General features: G+C 42.7%; 2 protein-coding genes across 3 annotated transcripts in view; both read right to left on the bottom strand.

The window, feature by feature from the left end:
• LOC110313919 (G-protein coupled receptor-associated sorting protein 2) overlaps positions 1–13,628 on the bottom strand; it is a 36,597-nt gene extending 22,969 nt beyond the window's left edge. For both annotated transcript variants that reach the window (XM_029534329.1, XM_021188387.2), the window contains exon 1: positions 13,559–13,628. The gene's annotated coding sequence lies outside the window, so the exon portion shown is untranslated. The remainder of the gene's footprint in view (positions 1–13,558) is intronic.
• Positions 8,189–12,614, bottom strand: Gprasp1 (G protein-coupled receptor associated sorting protein 1). The gene has a single exon (XM_021188050.2). The coding sequence runs from the start codon at positions 12,597–12,599 to the stop codon at positions 8,550–8,552; it is 4,050 nt and encodes a 1,349-aa protein (XP_021043709.1). The 5' UTR covers positions 12,600–12,614; the 3' UTR covers positions 8,189–8,549.
• Positions 13,629–18,127: the final 4,499 nt, after the last annotated feature.

Genomic DNA, 18,127 nt, shown 5'->3' with positions numbered 1-18,127 from the left:
TATACACATACACACATACAAAATAAAACAACAACAACAACAAAACCAAAACCCAAAATACAAAACCTGTGAAGCACATTTTATGCTGGTCAACAGGTCCTTAACATTAATTGAGGCCTTTCCTGATTTTCCCTCAAGAAGGTATAAGTGGCAGTGCAGGAGGTAAATTGTAGAACAAGGGTTCGTGGCTGGCATGGTGTTTGTTTCTCTTTTGATAGCATGCAGGCTAAGTTCCTGTACCAAAGATGCTGGAAGGTAAGGGTGAAAGCTCTATGGTCGGTATCAGCTGCATGTCTCCACGTTCAATGAGTTGTATAAGTGTTGTCTTCAACAATGGGGCCTTGCTGCCAGTTGTGAAAAGCAACCTATTTTCATCACCTGGAAAAGAGTATTTTCCTTTGAGAAGCAAAGTTCGTTTTGCTTCTGGCCTCAATCACTGATCCCTTTACAGCCACTTTGGATTGGTAAGCAATGGAAATATAAAACAATCAAAAGACACATATTCACTTGTCTATTATTGTTTATGATGAGTTTGTCTGTCTATATATACCATATTATGCTTATGCATTATGTTCATAGCCATTTAAAGTATATTTAATTTTCATTTTTGCCGAGGAAAATTACACATCAACAATGACAACTAGGTTGTTGGAGTGATTTAAAAGGTTTTGCCTTTATTTGAGCAGTGGTGGCACATGCCTTTAACCCCTGCATTGTGAGTTCGAGGCCAGCCTGGTCTACAGAGCAAGTTCCAGGACAGCCAAAGCTACACAGAGAGACTCTGTTTTGCAAAATCAAATTTTTTGGCAATAGTACTTAGTAAGTAATAAATTTACAACATTTTCTGTCAGAAAAAAAGTAGAATTTAACTCCCCCCTCCAAAAAAATGAAACAAAGACCAAGATTTCTGTAGAAAAAAAGCAAAATAAAGAAACCTTTACCAATATGAATCAAAAGAAAGACTCAAGTTAACAAAATTAGAAATGAAAAAGATATTATAACAGATGCCAATAAAATTTAGAAAATCATTAGGAAGTATGTTAAAAAACTTGTATTACAGCAAATCTGAAAATCTGAGAGAAATAGCTAAATTTGCATATGCAAATTACCTACTAAAAGTAAACCAAAATGAGACAGGCAATTTATATAGCTTAATTTTATAACAAGCAACAAGAATAAAACAGTTAAAAAAATCTCACCTAAAAAAGTGCAAACCTAGATTTTATGGCTGAATTCTACCAAATTTTTAAAGAGAAATTAACTACTCAAAATAGTTAAGTCATGGAACCAACCTGGGTCTTCATCAACAGAGAAACTGATAAATAAAATGCGTTACATATATGCAATATAACATTTTTCAGCTATGAGGATTACTAAAATTATATCATTTCAGGGAAATGGATGAAATTATATATAGTCATATTAAGTGATTTCTGTCAGTCTCAGAAAGAGGTATAACATACACGTTCTCACATCTGTTGAACCTGTATTTTATTTAGCCACACAAAATTATATATGTATATATATATATATATATATATATATGAGTATATATGTGAATATATAATACATATATGAGTAAAAATATATGGTGTGTGTGTGTGTGTGTGTGTGTGTGTGTGTGTAAAATTCTGTAGAAGTGAAAATACCTACCTAGGGTAACAAAGGGCACTAAGGCTGGAGTAACAGTAACAGATGCCTGTGAGCTACCATGTGAGTTCTCAGAATTGACCCAGGTCCTCTGTTAGAGCAGCCAATGAACTTTGCTGCTGAGCCATCTCTCCAGTGTCTGTCTGTCTGTCTGTCTGTCTCTCTCTCTCTCTTAGTTCTTATAATTTTGTTTCAGGACTGTTTTGTGGCTTTCAACATTTAAAGTCCTTTATCTCCTTGATTAAATTATTTCTGTATAGTTAATTATTTTAGATGTTATTACAGGTAAAAGTGATTTTTTTTATTTCACATAGTTCAGGACTAATTTAAGGAAATATAACTGATTTTGAGAATTACTGAACCTATTCCACAACTTTCCATAGATCAGTTATTGTAATAGTATTATTACTGATAATTTATGATTTTTCTCTATATTGGATATTTTGACAGTTAATAAAGATCATTTTGCTTATTCAGCACAATTTGGATGCTTTTGTTTTTCCTGTATAAAAGCTCTGGCTAAAGCTTCCAGTAGAAAGTTTACTAGGAGTGGAAATGCTTGTTTTTGTCTTAATGGCAAAGGTTGGTATGTTTTACCATGTGATACTGCTTGATGTTTTATAAATAATAATTATATTGAGGCAGTTTTCCTGAATAGATATTTTATTGAGATTTTTATAATGAAAGAATGTTCAGGTTTTTAAAATAAATTTTCTGGGTCAGTTGAGATAATCATGTGTACTTTTTCCTTTTTTAAAATACAGTACATTTGACTGGAGAGATGGTTCGGTGGTTAAGAGCCCTGACTGCTCTTCCAGAGGTCCTGAGTTCAAATCCCAGCAATCACATGGTGGCTTACAACCATCTGTAATGGGATATGATGCCCTCTTCCGGTGTGTCTGAAGATGACTACAGTATACTTATATATAATAAATAAATAAATCTTTAAAATATAGTACATTATGTTTAACCAGTCTTAACTTTCTGTAATAAATGTCACTTTGCCATGCTGAATAATTCTTCAATATGTCACTGGAATAATTTTGCTAAATATTTTATTGAGTATACTTACATCAATCTTCAAAAAGTATAAGTTTATAGTGTCTTTCCTACTGAAATCTTTTAAAATACACTGTCTTAAATTGAGGATGAATTGTAATAAACTATGAAATATTGTGTCTGGTTTTTTTAAGATTTATTTATTTATTATATGTAAGTACACGTAGCTGTCTTCAGACACTCCAGAAGAGGGCGTCAGATCTTGTTACGGATGGTTATGAGTCACCATGTGGTTGCTGGGATTTTGAACTCAATACCTTCAGAAGAGCAGTCGGGTGCTCTTAACCACTGAGCCATCTCACCAGCCCATATTGTGTGTTTTGATGTATTTATACTGCTATTACTTTGGATCTTAACTCTCCCCCAAAACAGAAGTGTTAAATGTGTGTTCCAAAACATGACATTGTTGAGAGGAGGTGGAAACTTTAAGGGGTATGGCTTACATGGTGTTCTTTAGATTATTTAGAGTGTGACCCAAGAGGACATATCAGAAACACACAATTTTACTTTTCTTAACAGTTGAATAATATTCCATTATGTAAATGGACTACATTTTCATTATCCATTCATCAGTTGATGGCCATCTAGGCTGTTTTCAATTTCTGGTTGAACTGTGCAGCAATGAATATGGATGGTCAAGTATCCTATAAAATACTGAGTCTTTTGGGCATGTGCTCAAGATTAACACAGCTGGATCTTCTGGTAAATCTCTTTCCAGCTTTTTGAGGAACCACCACACTGGTTTCCATAGTGACTGTACAAGTCTGTACTCCCATCAGCAAGGGATGAGGATTTGCCTCACCCTACATCCTTGCCATCATGAGCTTTCATTTGTCTTGTGTATCTTTGCTATTCTGATGCATGTAAGATAAAATTGCAAAGTGGTTTTAAGTTGAATTTCTCTAATCGTTAATGGTAGGGACCATTTTTTAAAGTGTTGATGAATATCAGATGCTGGAGCCTAGATGCAACATTTTCCATTCAACCTACTCCATTCCCGTCCCTGGTCTGAACAAGCTTATGACCATATTATAATGCAAAGATGTATTTAGTCAAACTTTGATTAAAGTCCCTATGGTCTCAACACTGTGACTCATCCAAAGTCCTTCTGAGATTAAAAGTAATCTCTTAATTCTTACTACTTCTAAAATCATTTACACATTTCCAATATGCATTGACACAGGATATACATTTCCATTTCAAAGGGGAGGAATAAGACATAAAGAGGTAATATTGGACAAAAGTAAGACAGAAACTCAGCAAGGAAAAGACCAGATCCCTGTAGCGTCATATCTGGTGTCAAAGGTTTTGCTGCCTGCAACATGCATCTCTTGAGCTGTTTCCATCCCCTGTATGCAGCTCTCTTGGCAGCATCTCTTGAGCTGTTCCATCCCCTGTATGCAGCTCTCTTGGCAGCATCTCTTGAGCTGTTCCATCCCCTGTATGCAGCTCTCTTGGCAGATGCCTCATAGCTCTGGATGTTTTCTTGATTGAAGAATTTCTCTTATATATGGCCAATTATTAGTCTCCACTTTTAATCCAGCCAGCCAATCTATATGCTTTGATTCCAAGTTTATTGTTTTCATTTTGCTGTTTCCTTAATGATCTGCTAGTTGGTTTCCTTTTTCTTACCCGTGGCCCTCCCCCCACCCCCATTCGTTATATTTTCCTAACAGGCTTTGGTGTTTCTTGTTGTTTCCTTTTGTGTTTTGATGTGTCTTTTTTAGTTAGCATGTAATACCTCTTAACAGTGCACCATTTAAATTGAAAAGTAACTTCAGTAGCATATAAAAGCACTACTTGCCTACAGCTTTCCCATTGTTTTTGTTTTTCTTCATCAGAAGCCAACCCTTTACATGCTACATAGTCACTAAACAGCTATTCTTTAAATTCCAGTTCCAAAATCACAACACAGATTCCTATACTGGAGAATATTTTTTAAGTTTGTACTAGAGACATTTCATTTTTATGTAGCTTTGTGTTGCTGTATATGTTCCTTTAATAATTTAGTCTTCAAGGATCCTCATTTCTTGTGAGAAGATTCAGTGGGAATAAGCTGTTATAGATTTATGTAGGAAAGTATATTTTCTCCTTCATATTTCCAAAGACAGTATTGATAGGTACATTTCTTTATTGACAATATTTTTCCTTTAATGCTTGGAATATGTAATCTATTTCCTTACAACCAACATCGTTCCCAATGTGAAGACCACTCCTAATCTTATGGAAGTTCTATTGTATATGACAAGTCATTTCTTCTCTGTGGCTTTTTAGTTTCTGTCTTTGTCTTGGACTTGAGACAAAAGTCTCCCATCTCTTCCATTTGGTTTATGTAGTTGATATTTTGGTTTATTGCATTTACTTGTCAATTGCTTTTCTAGGATTTAGGAACTTCTCACTCACTGTTTTGTCAAACAAGGGATTTGTCCCTCATTTCTCCTTTCTCCTAAAAGGTACTGGCAGTGCCTATGTCCATTTCCTTGATATGATCCCACTAAGTTCCTCTCTCCTCTCATCCCCTCCTCTTTTTCTTCTCTGACTTCATGATTTCAAATGACCTGTCTTCAAGTTTGAAGATGATCTCTTTTGCCTGATTAAGCCTCTGCTGAATTCCTTTTGATAACTTCAGTAGAGTATAAATTCAGGTATAGTATTTATTGGTGTAACAATTTCTGCTTGGTTCCTTTCTATAGTTTCTTTTTTTTTAATTTGCTGATATTCATGTTTTTTTTTTATGCATCACTTTCCTGATTAAATTTACATTGTGTTCTTCCTTAGCTCATTGAATATGTTTATGACAGTTATTTGAATTTATTTGCCTAATAATCCACGGATAGTTTCTTTCTGTACTTCCCCCTCCCTTTGCTTTGGGCTGTTTGCATTTCGTTATATACCTTGCAGTCTTTTGCAGAGAAAGGAGAGGAGGGGATGAGAGGAGAGAGGGACTTAGTGGGATTGTACCAACGGGGATTTGGAGATTCATTTTGAAAAAAAAAAACAAAACCAATCAACTCTTTGTCTTTATGTCCTGACAATGTGCCAATGAAGATTTTTAACAATCAACCTGATTAGATATTCCAAGACCCATTGAACTTTCTCTGATCCTTTGCTCCCTCTAGTGTCTACCTTCAGTACTGCAACTCTAGGATGCAGTGGTAGTTTTCTTCAGTTCTCTTTTTCTCCTGCCTTTCTACTCATGAGGTGAGGGAGCTGCCAAACAGGACGTTAGGAACACTACCTTTGTCCCCACTCCATTCTGAAAGTAGAGACTTTTGTGATGTTTCTTCTCAGTTGCCACTGTGGGTAGTTACCCATGATAGGCTGTATTGTGAGTGGTGTGCATGGCATGAAAAAACCCTTTGGCATGCTCAAACCCCTTTGCTGGAATCCTTATCTTGCCTTTACTATGGCCTGGGTAATCTGTGTTCTCACTTCTTCTCTAGAGTTTACCAGGATTTAGTGCAGTCTTTATGAGGGAGGCTTACTTGTAAGCCATTTTGCTGATACCACTCCACTGTTGAAACTTAGCCTCTCTTTAAATTATCTCTATTAGTTTACACTCTGTTATTGCCATAGTTATCATTACATAGCACATGTAATATAGATTATGATCCTTTTAAACATTTTAAAAATCTATACATTTTACAGATGGTTGTGAGCCACCATGTGGTTGCTGGGGAATTGAACTCAGGACCTCTGGAAGAGCCAGTGAGTGTCCTTGAATTTTGTTTTGTTCTTTTCAAACAGGGTTTCTCTCTGTAGCCTTGGCAGTCCTAGAACTGGCTCTGTAAATCAGGCTGGCCTTGAACTCACAGAAATCCACTTGCTTCGGCTTCCCAAGTGCTGGGATTAATGTCATGTGCCACCACTGCCCAATGATACTTTTGATACATAAGTTTTAGATCATCTAAAAACAAAACAAAAACATAACTATAAAATGCCAATAGTAGGTTTTGCTATTATTTATTCATGTTATTTTATTAATTTCTATTTGTTCTCTGTGAATTTCAAATCATGCACTCCATTCCCAGTCATCTCTCCTTCCCCTCATACCCGCCATCCATCCTTGCAACCTCCTCCCTCAACAACAACAAATTAAAAAGTCTTATGGTGGAAGCTTTAGTGTGTCAGTGTGTATCACAGTGTGTCTCACAGTACACCCTTTTGTTCATACTTCTTTGCTTGCAAATGTTCATTGCAATGACTCACAGGTCTGGTTCGAGACCTCTAGCTTCTGCTGCTTTATCAATACTGGAATCTCACTGAGACTCCTCTCAGAGATTCTGTAGTTTTAGTTCCGTAGGACTGGCCCCTTCACTCACTGCAGCAGTTCATTGATGGGGTAGATGTTGGGGTGGACCAACTCAAAGCCCCATATGTAGGCATGAGAAGTATCTGAGCTGGTCAGCCAGCCAGCTCTCCTCTCAAGCCCTCAGGGCCAGCTCACCCACAACCCCCACATCCAGGGTCAGCTCTACTGTGCTGCTCAGGTGAGGTGCAGGGCCAGCTCTCCCCATTGCTGCAACAAGTGAGAGGCAGGGAACTCTAGCTCTGATGGCCCCTGTGCTGCCTGAAACTGAGTACAGCCACCTATAATCCTAGCCTTAAAAGTTCAAAGTGTCTCAGGTACATACTAAGTTTGAAGCAACCCCCAGCTACCAAACACCCTGTCACAAGAAACAAAGAAAAAGTGTGGATGAATGATTACTTTGGTAGTTTTATAAATAATTCTGTGAGCACTTCACCTTCAGAGTGGCTACCTTAGCTGGCTAGAGACCCCCTGGGATCTTCCCATCTTTGCCTCCCAGCACCAGGCACACAGGAGCATCTCTGGATTTGCATGGGATAGGGTCCTAATGCAGGGTGGGATGGCAAGCAGTTTACCAACTGAGCCACCTCTCCAGCCGAACTAGTGCACAACAGTATCTTATCAAGTGAGACCAAAACTTTCGACTTAACCATCCACTTGAATGAACTTTTTGTTCTTTCTGATGCTATTCTTTTAACTTCTGCATCACCCTGATTATATATTTATTTTTTTGCAATTTTTTCTTAGGTATTTACTTCATTTACATTTCAAATGCTGTCCTGAAAGTTCCCTATACACTCCCCCCCACCCTGCTTCTCTACCCACCCACTCCCACTTTTTGACCCTGGTGTTCCCCTGTACTGGGGCATATAAAGTTTGCAAGACCTAGGGGCTCCTTCTCAATGATGGCCGACTAGGCCATCTTCTGCTACATATTTTGAACACAGTATTCTGAACACCATGTTTTGCTCTTTATCATGTTGTAAGTTCTATTAGAGTACACCTTTAAGCAAGTCTTCTTTGAAGGATGCTCTGAGTTACAGTCTGTTCCAACCTTTGAGATTTAATGCTGAGAAAAACTTTTGTAACAAGCATGTGATTCAGACATTATCTCTCTCTGTGTGTGTTCATGTGTCATCTTTGTATCTGTATTTTACAGTGAAGAGGCAATTTTTGCTCACTTTCACATAGACCTTTATTGAAGCACAAGACTCAAATATACATGAGAACAACGTTTAGAAGGGCATCTTATTTACAACGGCTCAGTTCACTTTACACTCAAATACTGAACATCACAATCAACAAAACAAGCGTCATCACCAAGTGTCATGTGTTTTCAGTTGTATCTTCATTTGGCATCAGAACAATAATACAGATTACACAGGGTTGGGTATAATTACCATCAGCATTAAAGAGGTACACTGAAACAAGGAACCACCTGGGAAAGCAAAGCATTGAGGGGCAGATGACTCAGGGACACAAGGACAACCGGAGGCAGGTACTTAATCATAGTACTTTTTTTTGTTCTGCTTCAGGGTGCTTTTTGATTGCCAGGTTTGCGTTTTAGTTCCTTGGCAGTTTTTTCAGCCTCACGGAATGCAGAAATAAACGGTTCAAAATTCACTGCTTCTGCTTCTTCTTCATCATCATCATAATCATCAGTAAACAGTGCCTCTTTTTGAATATGTTTACTGATAGTCTCAAATATTGCAAGAACAATTTGAATGTTTTCATCTGACTCCTCCCTATTAATAAGGTCCATAAATTCTGACACTGAATCAGTAACAAGTAGGCGTTTTGTCATGAAAAGGTTTTCAGACAAATTCAGTAGCAGTTTCAGAACATGAAACCTTGTTTTGGTATTGCCTGAATTCAGTAAGTAGAAAAACCCAGCCAAGTAATTGACAACCACTTTGTGATAGTCAGAAGTAGCAGTGAGGTGTGTAATCATTGTCAATCCAGACAACTGATCAGGGGAATCCAAGTCATAATCAAAGGTATCCTCACAAATCTGACACACATATGTCTCGATCATGTTTAGGTCTGGATAAGGGGGAGCCATACGAACCATATTTTCCAAAAACCTTGTCCTCGCTCGGGAGGATGGATAGTTAAGTAAGGCTTCAATCAGTGAGACAACGCCCGAGTTTCGAATGAAATCTCGGGTAAACTGAGAAGCACTTCTCATGCCCATTGCAATTTTAGATATCTCATGGATAAAAGGATCACGATTTCTGTCCATCAGTAAAAGAAGTTCCTCAAACTCCTCAGAACCAATTCTAAGCTCACACTGGATGCAGTTGCAAGACCAATTCTCTGGCTGTGCACTTTCCCTGGCCTTAAGATGCTCCCGAATTTCCCTGACTGAGCGGTAAGAGGGATCATACTGAAATGGGAACCGGGGTTCAGGCTCCCTTTCTGGACCACCTTCCACAAGCTTAGGCTTTCCCCCAAACATTTCTGCAAACAGAGATGCCGCTTCTTTTGGGAATCTGAAGGGGTTTATGGGCGGGAAGCCAGCTTTTCCCCAGGGACCAGGCTTAAACTGAACAGTGACCTCATCCCAGCTCTGAGGCCGGCGGGAAGGATCAGGTTCGTGCTCAGCTGAAGGCTCAGGTTCACAAACGGCCTTGCAGACAGGTACAGGATTTGATTCAAAGCTAGCTTCATCTCCTTCCCAGAACCAGGCTCCCACTATGGTTTCTGCTTCTGTACTATTTTTACAATTGTCACCACTGCCAGTCTTGTTAATCACCTCATCATTTACTCTTGACCCAAACTTAACAACTGACTCTTTCCCATTTTCTGGACTGGTCTCACTGACAATCGGAGTTTTAGCTTCTTTTGTGGTCTTGCCACTAGACCAGAGCCAGGACCCAACAGCCATGTCACCCTCATCTTTTGGCTTGGGCACACATGTTACTCCTGCTTGCATACTGTCTTTTTTTGCAGCCCAGATCAAAGACTCAAAAATTGCCTCCTCTTCAGTTTCTGACCCAGTTTCGACAGTCTGGGACCCAGCCCCTATTTTGGCCTTATCAGTCCAGAACCATGACCCAGTAACTTTCTCTTCCTTAATCCCAGGAGCAGACTCAAAAGTACCCCTTCTCACTGCCTCTAGACTGGCCTCTTCATTGCCCCAGAACCAGGATCCAACTGTATCTTCATCTTCGGATGCTATCTTGTTCTCTTCATTAATCTTAGCAGCTGGCTGAAACCTGTCTTCATCCCCAGCCCAAAACCAAGAACCAATAATGTCTTCCTCTTCCACTTCTGGCCTGGATTCTTCTCTGTTGGGAGCCTCTACAATGGTTTCTTCATTATCTTTCCAGAACCAAGAATTGAATGTATTGTCCTCTAAAGTTGGTAGTTTAATCTTTTCTCCAGTCTCATCATCTATATTTCCCTCTTCTGCAGCCCATAGCCAGGACCCTGTGATGCTCTTGGTCCTTGGATAATTATTGGACCAGAGCCATGGATCAACAGTGTCCTCTTTTTCTCCCAGAGTAGATTTCAAGCATTCTCTATTGGTAGGATACAAACAGGGTTCTTTTGCCCAGACACAAGACTTTTTGTTAGCATCCTCAGCTTCTGCCATAGGCTTGTATCTGACACCAGCTGCATACTTCATATCAGATTGTTCTCTGGCCCCAAACCAAGGTGATCTAATGGGCTCTTCCTCATCTTCAAGGCTAGACTTACTGTTAACTTCAGCCTCCACACTATTATCTACTTTAGCCCAGAACCAGGGCCCAATTATGGGCTCCTCTTCAGCTCCTGCCATGATATCTGAGCAAGGTTCAGGCCCTAAATCCATGTTCGGCTGCTTTTCAGACCAAAACCAAGGCACAAAGATTGTTGCTTTTGTAGATGCTGACCCGGCCTGTTCTTCAACCTCAGCCTCTGTATTGACATCTCCAGCCCAGAACCAGGAATCAGTAAGTTCTTTTTCTCCAGATATCTTTGGCATCTTCTCACATTTGACTCCAACAGATCTAAGGCTGTTCTCACCAGTGCCCCAGAACCAAGATCCAAAAATAGACTCGTCATCAGCCTGTAAGGCGATCTCTTCATCATCTGCCCAGAACCAGGACCCAATAACGACCTCTTCATCCTTAGCTACTGGCATAGATTTAGAAGTAGCCTTTGGCCCACTTTCCATACTGCTCTTCTTTCCAGACCCTAAACAGAAACTACTAACTTGCTCTTCCTTTGCCCTGGGTCTGGATTTATGAGAGGTCTCAGAGTCCACACTGGCTTCTTCTTCACTCCAGAACCAATCTCCAACAATGGGCTCTTCCTCTACAAAAGTGGTCTTGATGCTTATCCTATCTGCCATAGTGGACTCCTGGGTGTCCCAGAACCAAGCCCCAACAAGGACTTCCTCCTCTGGCCTGGCTTCTTGTTTGGCATTTGCTCTGGCTTTAGTTTTGACTTCTTCCCTGGGCACCACTCTGGTTCTGGGCTCTTTCTTTGTCTTAGACTTTGAAAAAGCATTAGCTTTCTCTTCAGGCAAGAACCAGGACTCTTTCTTATTTGTATCTACAGCTCCAGACGTGGCATCACTGCAAGCTTCTCGCTTGGCCTGCTGCCTGGCCCTCGTATTGACCCCTTTCCTGGCTCTGGGTTTGGATCTAGATTTAGCCTCTTCTCCAGACCAAAACAAAGATTTTGTAGGATTGTCACATTCAGACCCAGAAGTGGATTCAACACGGACTTCTTTCTTAGACCTAAACCAGGACCTAGTATTGGGCTCTTCTTTAGGCCGAGACCAGACTTTGGTCTTATCTTTGGCCCAGAACCAGGGAGTCTTACCAGACTCATCCTCGGAATCAGAACTGGAAATATTATAGAACTCCTGTTTGTTTTTGTGCCTAGGCATGGTATTTGCCTCTTGTTTGGCCATGTGCCTGAACCTGTTATTGGCCTTCATGCTTTTCCTAGGACGAAATCTTGTACTGGCTTCATCTCTATTCCAAAAGGAGGAACTTCCTGAGGGTTTATCTGCCCATTTGAAATCGGAATTCTCATATGCCTCTCCTTTGGGGACAGGCCTGGGACGGTACCAGGACCCCATATTGGTTCCCTCCTCTGAGCCAAACGAAGGCTGGAATCCAGCTGGAGAATTACTCTTTTTGGGAATATTCTCTGTGTCCATGTTAGCAAGTTCTCTATCTACAGGCAGGCACTTAGCTTGAGCAACCATCCCAGAATCATTACTGAGCAGTGGAGGGTCTGCAGCACTGATCTGACATTGCTTTCCCATCTTTGGCATGGACTCGCTACGAAACTTACTTGGGGCCCACACCTGGGCATCATGCTTGGATCGAGATATAGGGATTGCCTTGGGTTTACATTTGGCGTATGCCCCACCTGGTGTACTGTTTTCACCCTTAGGTCTTGCTCCAGGGGTACTCTTAGGCTTCACTTTGGGCCTTGCTCCAGTCATTATCTGTGTCCTAACCTTGGGTCTGACCACCAATGGGGCTTCAGGCTCTACTTCAGCAGCATTAGCATTCTCATCCCCAGGCTTATTTTCAGCCTTTGCCTGGGCACCAGGCTCAACCTCTGCCCTAGTCATAGTGTAAGTTCAATAAAGTCCTACTGTATACCACTTAACAACAGTGAACCTTCACTAGAGATCTGATACAGGATAGTTCTTCACCACGATCTTAGATAAATTAGGGTATGAGATTGCAAAGAATTAGCCTGAAATGACAATTCAGCACTCAGTGAGGCTCCTACCCAAGCAGTCTCAGTCAATAACACAGATACACTGCAGAAGAGCTGAAATCAAGCTGGAGGACGATGGACAGGTCCTAGGTGAGTGCAGAGATGATGATTGCACTGGTCAGCAGCAACCTCAGCACCACCAAGCAGCCACGGCAGGTGACCTAGGAGAGAGAAGCATGGGGAAATCAGTCCTACCCAATTCTGTTGCCTCCTGGAGAAACTTACACAGAGACGCTGGTGCGTGATGCTGAGTGGAAGAGCTCAGCCATGAGAAAATCCCTATGTTCCTTTTGTCTGCTGGGAAACAGGTACAGAGTCCAGGAGAAAGTACACACACTAGGAATGGAGAGAGGGGATCCCTAAATCTCACAGTAGTCATCTGGGGTGATCGACTATCCCACCTAAAAGTGAACCCTCTCCCATACTCACCTTCACTGATGTGGTGTAGGTCTCCCCTCTTCTCTATGTTCAAGTGGTGTTAAGACCAACAGCTGACTGACTGCAGGGAGTCCTACAAGTGCATAAAACAAATGGAGTCTCAGTGCTTGGAAGATGGGCACAGATCCCTGAACCCAAACAAACAACGGCAAAACCATGCCTGCTTCTGTCTAAAGTCTCTGTTCCCTGGGCTTGTCCTGGGGGTCATAGTCTACCTCACACCTACCTCAACATTCTTAATATCCCTGAAAGGAAATAAAGGGTGCCACACCATTGAACAAATTAAGGGGACAGTGATCTGAATTTGGTTAGAATCTGAATTTGCCTCCTCAGTGGCTGGCCAGCTCCTGCACTGCCCCTGAGTCTCACCAATCTCCAGAGATCTGAGACAGTCGTCTTGAAGCCTTCTTTCCTTGCTTGAAGAACTGACCAGCCTTAAGGCAGGGCTGTGGACAAAGATGAAAATGTATGACAATCAGGAAATGATGGCAGCAGCTGTGGGCAAATTAAGGGGACAGTAAAGGCACCCTCTTGGGTTAGAGCTATCTGAATTTGGCTCCTCAGTGGCTGGCCAGCTCCTGCACTGCCCCTGAGTCTCACCAATCTCCAGAGATCTGAGACAGTCGCCTTGAAGCCTTCTTTCCTTGCTTGAAGAACTGACCAGCCTTAAAGCAGGGCTGTGGACAAAGATGAAAATGTATAACAATCAGGAAATGATGGCAGAAGGTGTGGACAAATTAAGGGGACAGTAAAGGCATCAGGCACCCTTTTGGGTTAGAGCAACCTGAATTTGCCTTTCAGTGGCTGGCTCCTGCACTGCCCCTGAGTCTCACCAATCTCCAGAGATCTGAGACAGTCGCCTTGAAGCCTTCTTTCCTTGCTTGCAGAACTGACCAGCCTTAAAGCAGGGCTTTGGACAAAGATGAAAATGTATGACAATCAGGAAATGATGGCAGCAGCTGGGGGCAAATTAAGGGGACAGTAAAGGCATTAGGCACCCTCTTGGGTTAGGGCAATCTGAATTTGCCTCCTCAGTGGCTGGCTTCTGCACTGNCCCTGAGTCTCACCAATCTCCAGAGATCTGAGGCAGTCTCCTTGAAGCCTTCTTTCCTTGCTTGAAGAACTGACCAGCCTTAAAGTAGGGCTGTGGACAAAGACATGAAAATGTATAACAATCAGGAAATGATGGCAACAGCTGATCTTGTTAAGAATGCCACCAAGGATCATGTATCTTTTGGCATTTAGGGTCCTACTGCTGGAACATTCTAGATTTATTTAGCTTGGCTGCAGGGTTCCTGAGGTAACACCCACTTCCTGACGTCATCCTTTAGTCCCTTCTGCAATTCTGAAGATCCGCCACTAGGTGGCCATATTTCCTTTCCTTGCGCAGCAAAACTTGGGGGAAGGGCGCAGTACATTCTAGAAACCAGGTTCTGAAGTGGTCCTTGGATTTATGACTCCGTCATCATCCCCAAACCATCTTTTCAGACCCCAGATTTGGGAGGGAGGGAAAGGCAGTATGGAAGGTACCTACAAGGTTGTGAGAAATGAGATTAGGAGACACTAATGGATATCCCACCTGTTCTGGCTAGTCACCCCACCCGTTTTGCATCTCCACTCACTGTCTGGTGCCCACTCCCATTACTACACACATCCAGAAATCCACGCCATTTTCCTGTTCCTCTTTTCTCAAGCCTCTGTTGCACAGATGCTCACCGTAGCCTGCCAGAATATTCCAGACCTACCATGCAGACAGGTCACTTTCCATCATAGAAGCCAGTGGGGAGTGACAGCACCCAGGACACAGGGTACCAGGGCCCCTCTCAGGAACCAGATCAGAACCTAATAGCTGAGGCGACTCACCACCCACCAGCTGAGCTGGCCCCAATGCTGGACACTTGCCCCACACCCCACCTGTGGGCTTCAGCCCCCACCCCCACTCCAGTATGGCAGGCCATTTCTCCTGCAGCTGCCTTCCTTGGACCTGTGGGCTCCCTGATGCCCCCCCCCCGCATCTCCATTTCAACAGCAGCCACCTACCCCATAACCCTTACAGGGCTCAGAGATTATGGAGGGCGGGGTATTGGCGCCCAGAACGCAACTGCCAGGCTGTCGGTCAGCTGTGCTAGTCTCCAGATCATCACACACAGCAGCTCCATTCAACCCTTGTGTCTGGGGCTCTGCAGGGGTTCCCGCCTCCCCTCTCCCCACCGCCTGGGGTCTCCGGGCACCGCGCACACTCTAGGGAGCTGCCAGGACCCGCTGGCCTCCACCGGACTGTCAGGGCCAGGCAGTTGTTTGCAGTGCGCGACNGCCCGGAGCCCTCGACACACCCCCACTTGCCTGGCCAGGCGCACGGCCCAGGTCCCTGGGCTCCCCCGCGTCCGTCTCCTATTCCTGAGTGTTCTCTATCCTCTGCAGATCCTCTCACTGGGCTTTCAACGCTTTGCACGCGAGTGGAATGGCAGAGATGTGTCCTGTCTCCACGCCTCTGCACCAAACAGGCAGGGGCTGCGCAGNNTGCGGCAAGCCAGCTCNCCTNGAGGGTGTCGGGAAGGGGGCGGAGGGATACTGCGCACGGGGCTCTACGCCCCCTCCCGGACCCACTCTAGTTCCGACTCGGAGTGGGCGGGGCCAGACAGCCTCACTCCTCTTAGAGGGGTGGGATGCACCAGTGGGCGTCTGCAGACCCCTGTTCACCCTAACCAGAGACCACCACTACCTTTTTTTTTTTGGCGCCACAAGAGTGTGTGGGATGGCTAAGATCTAGAGTCTATGAGGGTTTTGGGGAGGGGGGACTATAGGGAGGAGAAGGTCTGTAGTTAGGGAGCAGGAGGGAACAGCGGAGGGATACTGAGTGAGAACCTTGGTACATCTGTATTTCAGAACGAGGCTGGACAGTGCCTGCCCCTCCCTGTACTCCCTCTCTGCTTCCCCCTCCTCTGCCTCCTCATATGACGCCAATGGAAGGGGAGGGGGACTATTCGTACTGCAGCCTGAGCAGGGACAGGTGACCTAGCAACAGCCAGCCAGCCAGTAGGTTCCTGTTGATTCTCCCATGTTTTCTTTTACTGGTTCATGCAACCATGAAGGGAGGGCACTCCTGTCTTTATGGAATCCAAAGTGGGGCCTCCATTACATTTCCACCACTGCCCCTCTTCCAAAAGGGAGACCAAACTACACCTTCTGGCCTAGTAAATCAACCACAGGTTTGGGCCAACAAGCAATTCTTTGTGCCACAGTGTGTGTGTGTGTGCACACGCGCGCGCGCCTGCCTCCCCTCTATGTGTGTTTGTGTGTGTGTATTTGTGTGTATGGTGGTGGTGGTGGTGGTTGGTGTGTGTGTGTGTGTGTGTGTGTGTGTGTGTGTTCTGTGTGTGATTCTAAGTAGCCATACCTTTCTGGGGAAAAAAGGGGAGTGGCATTAAGCACAAACTAAGGCTATTGGGCTTGCCCATTTAGAGATTTATTTAAGCACCTACCCAGTGTTTCACAGAATAACAACCCATGATATATAAAGATGTTATTTGGCCATGGGAAATTGAGGTTTGAGGTAGAAGTGAGGTTGTTAATAGTGGAATTCTGTACAAAATTATCCTGGATCTAGCCATTGTGACTGCAAAGGTACTTATTAGGTATGACAGGCTGAGGCATTAAGAGTTTGCATCTCAGGAAAGCAGCACTGGTAAAGCCAAACAAAACCATAGTGGACATTGTTGGCCTCAGAGATGGAAAGAATCCAGGACCCATGGAATGCAGGAAGTCTGAAGAAACTATGCAAGAGAAAGTTTCTTCCTTAGTAATCCCCGAAGTTAAGGATCTCTTTGATTTAGGGTAGTAAGACCTTTTTTGCATCCAGTGCTGTGATATGATATGCTAGTCTCATTTTAAGCCACTAAATTTATAGCAATTGTGATAGCAGGAAATACACACACACACACACACACACACACACACACCATATTTATTCATAATGTTCACTCCTTCTAAGTGCCTTTACTGTACATCAATGTCCAGGACAGGCCACTTTGTATCTCAATTTTCACCAGCATTAACACCAATCTTCTGTTTCACAGTATAACTAAAACAACACCAATATAAAATTTGCTCACATTTGTGGAGGTTTAATGTCCCTTTTTGTTGCTGTGGTACTGCTAAGCATTCAACTTAGGCCCTTGAGTATGCTCAACAAGCATTCTACCAGCCAGCTATATTCACAATACTGTTTAAAGATGGCACTGGGAAATTGCTCTTATCAAATTCCCTAGCTGACCTTAGGTTTACCATGCAGCCCAAGGTGTCATCAACCTTATAATTCTGTTTTAGATCTCAGAGGGGCTGGAAATGTATATATAAGCTACAGAGTCCCAACTACCAATATCATTTCACCAATTTACTTGCTGACAGGTGTGGTTTTAGCAATAGTTGAAATATCTGTTGGATAATCTCTTGTCAATTCATTTACAAAATAAAGCCAATAAGTGGCTAACAATTATTGATCGAAAAGGCCCTATGGTAAGTTTTTAAATGTGTTTTATTTGTCTGTATTGATATATTGGTTAAATATCATCTTGAAATTAGATCAAATACTATGTAGAAGATGTTGACCTATATGATTGCAAGACATGATTTACTTCCTCCAAAACTGCATTCTAGTCCAGCCTAAGATAACAAGTATTGTTCAACTATTCAGTATCTCCTCTTGTGTCTATGTAACACTGACTTGTCCCTGAAATATAACTTTCAGAATCAAATCCCAAGCATCAATCCTGGGATAAAGAGGCAGTCATGAGTACTTGGAGTGTCTTCCATACCTTTCCCCTCCCCTTGTCATGTCACCTCTCATGTGTGCTCATGAACTTGCACAGTAGCATATGCCTAGTGCTATTATGGCTCACAACATCTCCTCTTGCACCTCTCATGAATCTGCTTTTGTAG

Source organism: Mus pahari, chromosome X (assembly GCF_900095145.1).
Source record: "Mus pahari chromosome X, PAHARI_EIJ_v1.1, whole genome shotgun sequence".
In the NCBI taxonomy this organism is placed as follows: Eukaryota; Metazoa; Chordata; class Mammalia; order Rodentia; family Muridae; genus Mus; species Mus pahari.
Note: the sequence above shows the minus strand (reverse complement) of the source record. Positions and strands in the feature narration are given on the sequence as shown.

What these genes read in the sequence shown, in the direction of transcription:
- Gprasp1 (XM_021188050.2), bottom strand. Translation starts at nt 12,599, where the DNA reads ATGACTAGGGCAGAGGTTGAGCCTGGTGCCCAGGCAAAGGCTGAAAAT.